The sequence below is a fragment of the Glycine soja genome, chromosome 6 (genome assembly GCF_004193775.1).
Source record: "Glycine soja cultivar W05 chromosome 6, ASM419377v2, whole genome shotgun sequence".
NCBI classification, from domain to species: domain Eukaryota; kingdom Viridiplantae; phylum Streptophyta; class Magnoliopsida; order Fabales; family Fabaceae; genus Glycine; species Glycine soja.
The window spans coordinates 6704092-6716050 of NC_041007.1; the positions used below are offsets into that span (position 1 = coordinate 6704092).

The 11959-nt window shown below is 31.6% G+C and overlaps 1 protein-coding gene across 2 annotated transcripts; it reads left to right on the forward strand.

The window, feature by feature from the left end:
• The first annotated feature begins 1228 nt into the window (after positions 1 to 1228).
• On the forward strand, positions 1229 to 4607 carry LOC114415159. Of its 2 annotated transcripts, none has more exons than XM_028379730.1 (3): positions 1229 to 1442; positions 1523 to 1710; positions 4323 to 4607. In XM_028379730.1, the coding sequence occupies exons 1-2, from the start codon at positions 1315 to 1317 to the stop codon at positions 1674 to 1676; spliced, it is 282 nt and encodes a 93-aa protein (XP_028235531.1). In that variant the 5' UTR covers positions 1229 to 1314; the 3' UTR covers positions 1677 to 1710; positions 4323 to 4607. The 2 variants fall into 2 exon arrangements, with proteins under 2 accessions (XP_028235531.1, XP_028235532.1); XM_028379731.1 differs by having other exon boundaries at positions 1523 to 1644.
• The last annotated feature ends 7352 nt before the right edge of the window (positions 4608 to 11959 follow it).

Sequence of the window (11959 nt, forward strand, 5' to 3'; positions counted from 1 at the left end):
CCTATTGTGAACTAGGGAGTTTCTTCGTGCACTCCAACTATTGCTTCTTACACTTTTCATTAGATTTCAAAAAGTCCAATTCGGATTGGATTTTTCGAAATGCAATGAGAAATGTATGAAATTTTAGCCTCTGAACTAACATTGTTTGATACTGTAAATAATGGAAGGAATGGTCCAGCATTTGACACGCGAAGGAAGAAAAGAAAAGCATGCGAGTCCCATACTCCCATGGAAGAATAGTTTACCAAGCTTAATGGCTAAGTCCACCAATACACATTAAAAAAATGAATCTCATATTTTTATGGACTAAAAGGGCTTGTCTCAATAGATCAAAAGTCTACATTCAAGACCAAATGTGTTAATGTCCGTTTCATTCACAATTTTTGTTAAACTCAAACTTAAAGCCCGGCCTAATATGTATTTTTAAATTTTACTAATAGATTAAATTGTTTTTTTAGAAGAACAACCAGGCCGACGAACTTCTTAACTTTGAGGTAGCTAAATTTTAAATCAGGTCAACTGAACTAAAATTCAATTAAATTAACCTACTCTACATTTTAACTGTTAAACGGATTAAACTTACTGTAAAAAAAAAAAAAGAGTAAACTTAATTTCACAACCTTAGTTTTGTTGAAAAGAAAAGAAATAATCCTTTATTATACAGTTTGCAAGTAAAAGAATAAAAAAGGATTTAAATAAATTATTAGTAATTGAAATTATCACATCTTTTATTTTAATTTTTATTAAATACTTAATAAATTGCTAGTAAAACATTCTCTATTATTGATCCCCTTAAATTTATCAAAAAAAAATATTTTTGTGGATTTTACTTTTAATTTAACAAGTCTCTCATGATTTTTTTTAATTTTTTTATATATTTTAATTAAGGTGTTACCTCCTCAAAATTTTATATTTTACTTTTTTATTTGATGAAATTTTGGTTTCATACTAAAGACTGTAACCATGTATTTTTTTTAAAAAAATTTGGGTATTAAAATGAAATAAGAATTATATAAAAACTAAAATAAAAAATGATAATATTTTTAGAGATCAATAGATTATTTAAGTAAAAATAATAATTAATTAATTATTATATCCTTATAACAAATAAATAAAACTATTAATTTGAATATAGTAATAATTTAAAGACACGTTATTTTTCATTTCTCCCTTCCAAATTCCATAATTTTAGTTCTTCATTAAAAAAAAAAAAAAGAAACAGTGAAAAAGACAAAACCCCTCGCAAAACCCTTTCCTCAACTCAACTGAAAGCCCTAACTCAACTGTGTGGAAGTAGGGTGGCTGCAACCTGCAATGGCTTCTCGTTATAGATCTGTTTCGCAACCAGCATTCTCCCTAATCAAATCCACCATCACCAAACCGGCCTCGAAGCCCGTCCCCTCATCTTTTCTTCTCAAAACTCGTTCACCCGTTACGGCCAGGCAAGTCCGTTTCGGGGGTAAAGTGACATATTTTCTTGGGCCCAACTGAATTTCATTTCATTTTGTGTATTTGCGTTCAGGTGGGTGGGTGGTGAGCTCGGTTGCCTGCAGTCTCTGCTTCCCCTTCACTCGGCGGTGTCATCAGCGCGCCTCACATCTTGTCTGGGCATTGATTCCAGTAGGTCGAGGTCGCTGTCTCAGGGTATGCTTTGCAGTGCCAACCCCGGAGTTTGATTTCTCCGAATTCTTTTTTACCCTTTTACTCTCCGTAAGCATTCATTGCAACTTCCCCCTCTTTTCATTATCCATTGTCATTGTGAACAGATGATAATGGGAGGAGAATAAAGAATATGAAATTTAGCGACTAGCGCCACATGATCTTTTGTGATATTCTTTTATTATTTTTTGCAGTATAGTCCAAATATGTTGAAGCACTAAGGGTGTGCTAACTTTATTTTATATGAACTTGATTTTGGTTAAAAACTGGATTCGGGTGAATGGATTTATGTTTATTTGATTCACCTTTTGCAAGATTGATTTTGAAGTGCAGTGATTTATGATTGAGTGTTTTTATTCTAAAAACAAGTTAGTAGTAAAATTCAATGTATTTTTTTTATCCAATTCAATAGCTACCTAAAGTTGTTTCAACTTAAAATCAATTCTGGACTCAATCAATTCTTCAATGTGAGACCAAGTCACCAAACATGTAAACATTTGTTTAAAATCAAGCACACTATGTTTGGAAAAAAAAATTGGAAAGTGATTTTGGCATAATGAATGTTGTTTGGATAGTGTTGATCAGAATCACTTTTAGATATGTAATTGCTAAAAAAGATATGACTCTTCTTATTTGATTTTATTAAAATAGTAATATAATATTAAGTTAAGAGAATATTTTTATTAATATAAAGTGTGATTTTACATTTACTCAATGCAAAAGCAGCAAAATTATGCTTTCAGGTTGAAGGGGTTCCAGCAGTTAAAAAAAAAAAAGGTTGAAGGGGTTCCAAACTTATTAAATGATACTCACACAACTTTCAATGCAAAACATGTCCTGCAACTTAACTCTCCCTAAGTTGTTTGTGTGTGCTTGTGAGTGTCTCGCTTTTGAAGGCAATGCATAGGAACCCGGAAAGCCTTTTCATGATCATTAAATGATTTATCCATTGTAACATTCATGCATGCTCACCGCCAACTTGCCATTCCATAGGCCTTCATTGCTGCTCTCAGATTTGACCAAGAACCGATTACTTAGGTTGCATAAGAACATGATCTGTACAACTGTATCTAAATGATAAGGCACAATAGACTGTTAATTGTTAAGCCAAGATCAGAGCCTTAATTGACATTATTGGATTTGATTTTTCCTATCTAAGAAATCAATAAATGAATATATTTTTATCATCCATATTCTAGGGTAGAACTTCTGTGAGAGTAGCACCTATCTTAATCAATGATCACCTATCTGTCATTATGAAGACTTCCTATGTATTTCACTTTTTGATTGTGCACACTATATAGAGATCTACTCTGGTATAGTTATCAATATTGAATAGGCAAGCCCTGAAAATGCCATAGTGGGATGGCTGCTACATTGAGATTAGGTATGATATAAAAATTTATATTATATGTGTCCAAATGCTAAAAGATTTAAACCCAAGTTATAGAATAAACAAAATGGTAGAAAAGAACACACTTTAGAGAATGATGAAACTTGAAACACCTGCAACCAAAAACCTGTCCACTATGTAAATCTTGTAGCAAACCAGGGCATGCTCTAGTCCACTATAGCGTGCCACTGACTACTATGTAATCTGGTTATGACTTATGAGTAGCATTGTTGTTAGACTTGTGATACGTGCTAAATTTAATAAAGAGATAGTCTGGTTCAATAACTTTTTGATATTACAATTTTCAGCATGATTTTTGTGGTTAAACTAGTTTTATTAGCCTGACAGCATACCATAAAGGATGCAATTGTTTTATAATTTGGGTTTGAGCCTAACTCAAATCTGAAAGTTAGCCAAGAGGTGAGGGTTGCCCCCCACTTTTATACACTATTTTGGTTATTTTACTAGTCAATGTGGAATCTCCAAAATGCACACCCTCTCATGCAAAGGATTCTATAGAGTGTTTGCAAGACTAGATATTTGTAAATGGTCCATTCATGGCCCGATTAGGTGGCCTATTAGGCTCAACAACAACTACTAGAATAGGCTTTTTACCATTTTATAATTTGGGTTTGGGTCTAACTCAACTCCAAGAGTTAGCTCATGAGACAAGAGTTACCCCCTACTTATATACACTCTTTTTGCTTATATGCACTATTTTGGTATATCACTAGTCAATGCGAATCTCCAGCAAAACTGCTTTTGCAATCCATTTTTCAGGAGAAGAAAGAAGGATGCAGGAAAAAGGGGATGTTGGGGAAAGAAATAGTGTTTTTTCACTTTTTTGTTTTGTTTTATTTACTTTTGCTTCAGAATATTGAAATATGAGCCACACTTTTTAGTACACACTTTACCTATGCATTCTCAGACTAGACAACCTATATAACATCAATGCTGTGCTTGTAATTCATTGGTTCCATTTCCTAGTAAAACCAAGAGGCAAGAGATGCAACACTAAAGTGTATATATTCCAGCTCAATTCATTGCCGCTTGTTGCTAGCTTATATGTATATTACATTTAGCCTTTTAACATATTCATACTCATTTTTCATGAACCCTAATGAATGTCACTTTTTAGTTTTGCCATGCTACTGAGTACTGATTATGTGTGTTGAATGTCACTTGTTTTGCTTAGTCACTCTATTTTAGAATAAACTTTCCTGTTGTAAACCGGTGCTTATGTAATTTTCCTGTTTTCAATTTTCCTCAGAAATGGGTCTCAGCACACCGCGATAAGAGATTTTGAAGACCATTGATTGGCAGATTAGAATCTTTTATTTGCTTTGCCGGGACGCTCTACTGTTAATTATTTTCAAGTTTTTTCTTGACAATTCACTGAAACGGGTATATAGTCAGGAGAATCTTTTGATCTTCTGGTGTCTGTTGCAATGGTTCCTATAAAATGCTTGATCAATCCAGTATTAATTGTTTTTAGAGATCAAACTATGCCAACATCACTCAGTGAATAAAAAAAAATGCTGATTGACCTCGCCATCATGTTTGCTCATGCATGTTCCTCAATATGTTAGCAGTAGAATCTGTGCATTTGCTTCTGTCATCTATAATAAGTGTAGTTTGGAGTTGAATTTTCCTTAGGTAAGACATGTATACATGTATATACATGAGAACCGACTTCAGTAGTGGGAAGGCATCTATCTGGTCACTTTGTTAAGTATCCAGTAGTTACCAAATTATGTTGAGTATGCTTTTTTGGGGACATATGTGCAGGTAAATAAAGTGAGGTGTAGACAAACAATGACATTGTCTCCACCAAGTTCTCAGTTAACAGCCTTGACGAAAGAGACAATGTCTCCATGATAACGATACATAAGCATGTGAGACCTTCACACCTTCGTACCTCGTAGCCTTTACTATATTTGTCTTAATGCCTAATGATGCCAAATGTTGCCACTTTGCTTTCCTATACTCTTTTTAAAAAATAATAATAATGAGAAGACGAATGGTCTTGCTAATTATTGAAGATAATGTTAAAGGGGCCTTTGAAAGAGTTTGTTTGAGTCTACGATAATAATTTATACTTTTTATAAGTTTCCTTTTAGTTTTTTTTTATATTTATTTTGGTCAATACTTGTTGGTTTAAGTTACAAGAAGCTTCATTTCTTTTCAAGTAAAGTGTAAGGTTTGATTCTTATGAATGAAAATGATTTAAATGGATTACTCAGACGATGCTAGATATCTAAACAAAAAAAAAGTTTATCATAATAAGTTCCTTATTGAAATTCATAAAAATTACGAGTGAATTTTTTTTTAAGAGTGAGACTCACATAACGTTTTAATTCTTAATAAATTTTAGTTAATAATAAGTGTTTTAATTATTTTTTTGAAAGAGCCTGTTGACATTTTTCTTTAGCTTATCCCAATAAATATCATGTCAAATTTATAACGTAAATTGTTATATAATAATTACTTATTAAATAAATGTTTGATCAAGTTATTTACCTAAACACACTCTAAGCATGCATATTAAATGTTTCTGAACATGAACATGGCAAACACTTACCCCATGCAGTTGAACTGTATTATTTTGTTCGAAGGTCATCGACGTGGAGCCCTGCATATTTAAATGCCATTATGATTTATGGAATGCAGCCATAACAGTAATACTGTAAATATAGAGGGTTGATGATTTCATTTGTGGAAATTGGAATGGGTTCAAGCAATCAAAATCAGTCTGATCAAGGTAGTAGACCAGTGGTTCAACTAGTGGATTAGTAATTGGTCCGGTTTGACCAAGTATATATTAAAAATGTTTCAATATGAACAACTAAATATTCAAATGCTTTCTAGAATCTACTTATTTACTTGGGTCTAACAATAGGCATGACTATTATGATACTCTTTGGGCTTAACAATAGAACTGTTGTAACATCTTGTCCTCTTCACATCTCGTGGGTTCAAGTCGTTGTGATTATGACCTTTCCTTTGCCACGATTGGAGCTCCACCTTGTGATGCTACAACTAGTGGGTTGTCGCCATCGCATCTAGGTCGTGGTAGTCACATTTGGGATGTTGCTTCATGACCGTCGCATGTAGGATCTCACCCAATCAATCACTGGTTTCTCTATGTTCTATCCTCATTTCATGCTCTAATCTGATCTCTTCCTTTGTGGTTTTGGGCTTTGGATTTTTTGGAGGTTGTTTTGCAAATCTATAATTGTGATCAACACTGACAGGACACCCGATAGGTGAAGACATAGATACAACGACGGGGAGGGGAGTAGAATGAGGTGGTCCATTTTTATTTTCATTTTTGCGTGCATACAAGTTTGTAAAATCGGGTTGGGTCGTTGAGTTTCCGCAAAACCGGTCAAGTTTGGCTAGGTCATCCCGAGTCACATGCATGAACGGTCCAATAGAGAAACTAGTCCGATTAGATCACCGGATGCTGATTGGCATGGTCCGACCAGCTGGGGTGAATTAGGTTTTATAACACTAGGTTCAAGCAACTTCTTATTGTTTTTGCGGTTTGGTCAAAGACAGAAATAATATATAACCTTACTTTTTAATTCGATATATGGCATTCTCCTTTATTTATATTATCACGTTTAAGCACAATAGTTTTTTATGTTTTGAATAGTGCTAATCATGTTCTCAAAATTACACCTGTCACCAGTAAGAGTGAGTGTACGAACCCAAATTCACAGACAAGTCTGTTAAGCCAGCGAACCGTGTGGCAAATAAACCTAAGTTTTTGAACCCCCATAGTAATCCTGGATTTTAACTCCAGCCCATTTAGTACGCAGACTTTGCGGGCTTAATCCGCAAAGTTCACGAACTTATCCGTATTCGTTGAAGGTGAGAGAAAACACCAATTGAAAAGAGAGAGAAAGGGGAAACCTTCAAGAACATGGTCTTCAGGTCCAAGAGAAGAATCCCCACAAACAATTCTTCAATGGATTTCACTAGTCTAAGCACTCACATCCAAAGCAAATAAAAAGCAACAAAATCAAATCTATTTTTTGGGTTTTAAGGGTAGTTTTCTTATAATTATAATGCTCCTAAAGGTTGTTTACTGCTCACAGTGCATTGATTTTTCCAACGACACAATAGCTGAAATGCTGAATCACCGGGTCTAATAATTGCTCTAATTTTACATTTTTTTAAAAATAATTTAGGCCCGTAGACCAGTCCATTTATCCACGAGCTTTGTGGGCCGAATACAAACTTTAAAAAAGTTCATTTATTTCACAAATCAGATTTATCCCGCCCATTTAAAATGTGGGATTTGTGGGCCAAGCCTTAAACAGGTTAGACCAGTCCTTATACCCACCCCTAGTCACTAGTAATGAATCCATAATTTTTTCTTAGTAAGGGTAAGAAATAATTTATAATATTTTCACAAAAGTAAAATATCACAAGGTACTATAAAATATATAATATCATAATAAAAGAAATCTAAAGTACTTAAGTTTCTACAAATTACAATTGTCCTTTATGTATTTTCATACTTTGAAAATATTTTATGATTTTTTCATTGTCAATACCACCAAAAATATCTCTCTCTATGTATATAATCAAACAATCATTCAATCATCCATCTCTCATGTGATTCTTCATTCTATTCTTCGCGAAATTCATTGCAAAGAAACATCTTTCAACTATTAGAGCTGCTACCAACAAAATCAAAGCTAACTTCACAAGCAAATATACCATTGAATACACAATATATTTTTGTTTCTTCACCAACTTTTAAGAAAAATCAGCAATCCCTTTTAACTTTAAAAATCGATTATCAAATCAAACGTCTCTGATAAAAGTTTCAAGTTGACTTTCAAGTCTCATAAGTTTTACACAAGAAAATTCTTATGGATAAAACTTAGCCAAACAAATTAAATTTTCCTTATCAAATGCAAAATGACTCTAATGGTGTTGTGGAATCCCTTTTTAAAAATTTCTTCATTTTTACTTTTTAGCACACTACAATATATAAAGCTAATGAAGGTAAAAAGAAAAAACAAATTAAAGTTACTCTCCATATTGCTTACAAAGAAAACCCCCTATACTATGCTAAGCCTCGTTCGTAATTTATATTAAAATTTTGAAAAGAGTAAAAGACTATTTTTTTGAAAAAAGTCTTGCCGCAATTTCGCAAAAACCACAACTCCGCAAATATCACAATGCTAATAATGCACACAACACACACATCCATAAGTGAGACCACCATGATTTCATGAACGTGAGTAATTGAATAAGTTTAGGAATTAAATCTAATTAGATTTATGAAAAATGAATAAAAAAGTGTAAGTGAGTGATAAAGTGATTTAGGGTGAGAGATAGTGGTGTTTGGCCGTTTTGAGAATTGGGAGGATCGGAAGGAATAAGGGATGATTCACATTGTAATCAATCATGTCTTATAAGTTATGGATTTAGTGTGTGAAATGTAACGACTTTTATTAAAATAACCAACACTAAAATATCATTAATCTTGATTTCTTTATATAAAAAACAAAGTAAAAGAAAAACATTCCTAAAAGAATTATGCCATGGAAGTTCTGAAAAGGTATTTGTTTATTTGTGTGATTCTAGAAAAAAGAAACTATCTATCCTTATATAAACATTGTATGTAATTTGAAATTATATCTTTTGAGATTTGTTTAATCAATATTTCTTTATCTTTTATTTTTATTATCTTTATTAGATTGAATATATTTTATACTAATGTTTTTTTCAAAAAATATAACAATCTAATAAATTAAAACAATTTAATCTACCTTTATATATTTAGATGATATTTATATAAATAATTATTGGATTACTTTTAGATGTTACATGAAATAGTGTGATCTATACAATGTGTCTTTTTTTTATGTTACTTTAACAATAATGAGAATTGAGCTAAATGGTTTGGACTTGAGCATGTAATTTTTGTATTAAATATCTTATGTTTGTTTTGCTTTGGGTTAAAAAAATCCAATGGGACAATATATAATTTTTTATGGGGATAATTTTTATATATATATATATATTAACAAATAAAAAAAATCCTAGTGAGGACAATTACCCCCACACCATATAAGGTGCATCCCCAGTGCCTATCACTAAGTTTAATTTGGTTTATGTCCAATTTAATATTTTGATTAAACCAATTTTTTAGACCAAAATTTGTTGTAATCATAGATTGAACAAGTTAAGGTTAAGATTGGGCGGCATTCGATATTTGTTAAAAAAGTATAAACATAGAATTATGAAAGTGGGAATGAGAGCATCATTCTATAAGTTATAAGTTATGTATTCTAATTTATAATATAAGTGTAAATGTTAAGAAAATTAAAAAGAGAATGTTAAAGAAAGAGGTTAGGATTTAGGAAGATAAGAGTTCAATTTTAATTACGGAACCCAACCTAATTAACTTTAGTTCAAGTGCACTTTGGATTGGATCTTTTTATGAGCATTATTACTGCTTATTCTGATGACATTAGGGTAAGTAAACCTGGCGATGGTCCAAACTAAAGGCCTATAGTTTCATTAGTTCGGGCCTTTGTGGGTAGGTCCAGACACATGGAATTTTTTTACGGAGCCGGTTACTATAAAAATATCCCACAGTAGTAACAAACATAGCATCTAATCAAAATCTTAATCAAAATTTAGTAGGGGGAAAAAAGTTTGATGGTTATTTTATTGTTTTCCTGTTAACTGCCGACTTAATTTTTCATTAAAATGCCTTGTCAGAGAATCTTTATCTGACCTTGCTATTATCTTATATTAATTATAAAAGGTAATCTCAATTCACAAATTTATTCTCCCTCATCCCGAAGGCAAGAAGTGGCTATGCCAGTTATTGCAATTTCGCTCCTGTTCAATTTTAAAATGTATCATAATCAATCCATGAGAAATCATATCAAGATTACACGAGGGAGAAAAAAATATTCCGAATTCAATCCGGGCAAGGGAGAATAGAAAATTAACATTGGTGATGGCCTTAAATAAATGCACGAAGGTAGTGTGAGTAGAGAATGACTTTGTAAGATTTTTTGTATGTAGAGTCTTGTGAATACGTGCTATTTATGTACGCATTGTGCTGAGATTGAGGTGCCCTAGCAATTACTAATCACTATTGGACGGTGGTAACATAACATATAGTATATGCAATATTCATTCATATACTCATCACATCTCGCTAGTGGGCAGTGCATGAGGCCATGGAAGAGTGTCATGTGACCACCGCAATCCTAGCTTCGTCTCGGTCTAATAATGCATCGCTTATTAGTTTAATATACTTGAGCATTTGTTTATAAATAAGATTTGGGTAAATTAAATAACCCCCCCCCCCCCCCCCCCTCCCCTTTTCTTTTTTGCTTTATTCTCTGCATATTCTTTTGAGACTTTTTATAATATATTGACTGAGCAAGACACGCAAGATACAATTTCAAGCTAAAGAAAAAGAAGAAAAGAGAGAGGATTCATATTTAGCTATTCAAATTGAGTAATTTAATAACATGATGATACAATTAACTTGGGAAGACGTTATATTCATTAAGTAATGATATAATAGTTCTGTGGATTTGTGTTGCCTGAGATCGTACGTACACACCCGCAATAATATAAAATACATGTATCCATGAAATTCCTTTTCTCTCTCCATTTCTTGATTGCATTACTTACCCAATCATCTAATTAGTTCAAAATTAATATTACATCGATCACATGGGTGGAGAAATGGCTGAGAAGTTTCCCTTTTCCATCTCCTGTCACATGCATTGTAAACACAACTTGGTTGGGAGGAAGCAACAACAAATTCTTTCACGTGCATGAAAATTCAAGGTTTCAAGATATTATAATTCAAGCACTGACACTTCCTGAAGAAACAAAGAAAGTTTACTCTTATATATACTCTCGTAGCTTTGAGTTTTGAAATTCAACTTAAAAAAAAAAAACCATTATTATTATTATTATCATTATGATCATCGTCCGAGGCTAAAAGCGAGCTGATGATGCCAAAAAAAACACTCAGTGGATATTGAACTCTCACCAGAAAACGACGTGTAATACTATGGGATATGTCCAATATCTATTTAGTGTTTGACAGAGGGATAGGCCTCATTTTACTTCTTCCCATATTAATTCTCTCTCTGTAATTATTTTTCACTGAAATTTATATAGATTTTCTTTTTTAATCCATTATTACTACTCTTGTTTCAGATGTTTTTTTGTCTTCTTATCCCTGGGAAAGTTATAAGATATTTTTAGTTTTTTTTTTATAGGCTTAGTTGCAAGTTTGACTACAAAATTTTTATTATTTTATAAATTTTCTTACTCAAGTTTTATTTTAACAAATTTTATTATTTAACTTTTAATATTTTACAAATTCCACCATTCAATTTTTTTATATTTGTATATTTTATCATCACCTTGGTGAAACAATGATATAGTTTTATTTTAGCTTTAATTTTTTTTTTACATGCCAACGGTGATAAAATTTGTACAAATTAAAAATTTTAGCGATAAAATTTATAAAAATAAAATTTACGTGGTAAATTTTAAAATATATAAAAATTGAGTGATAAAATTTACAATTAAATCTTTTTTATAACTAATAGTTATTTCAAGTCATCTATTAAGTTTTCATATTTTCATTTAGTTTACACAATAAAATTATTAAAAATAGTAGTAAAACATCATTAACAAATTTTGTTTTTAAACAATAAATTCAATAATTTTAAATAAATAATATTTTAAAACGCATGAAATACATTATCGTTTAATCTTACAAATTCAATTTTAACATAATAATGCACGCACCTTTGTTATTATATATATATATATATATATATATATATATATTAAAAAATTATTAAATATAGTTAATAATCAATTGATGTAGTAAAA

Bases quoted from the DNA above. Each gene is read 5' to 3' on its own strand.
- LOC114415159 (XM_028379730.1), top strand. From the start codon at position 1,315: ATGGCTTCTCGTTATAGATCTGTTTCGCAACCAGCATTCTCCCTAATC. The intron at 1,443-1,522 runs GCAAGTCCGTTT...ATTTGCGTTCAG, and splicing joins CGTTCACCCGTTACGGCCAG to GTGGGTGGGTGGTGAGCTCG.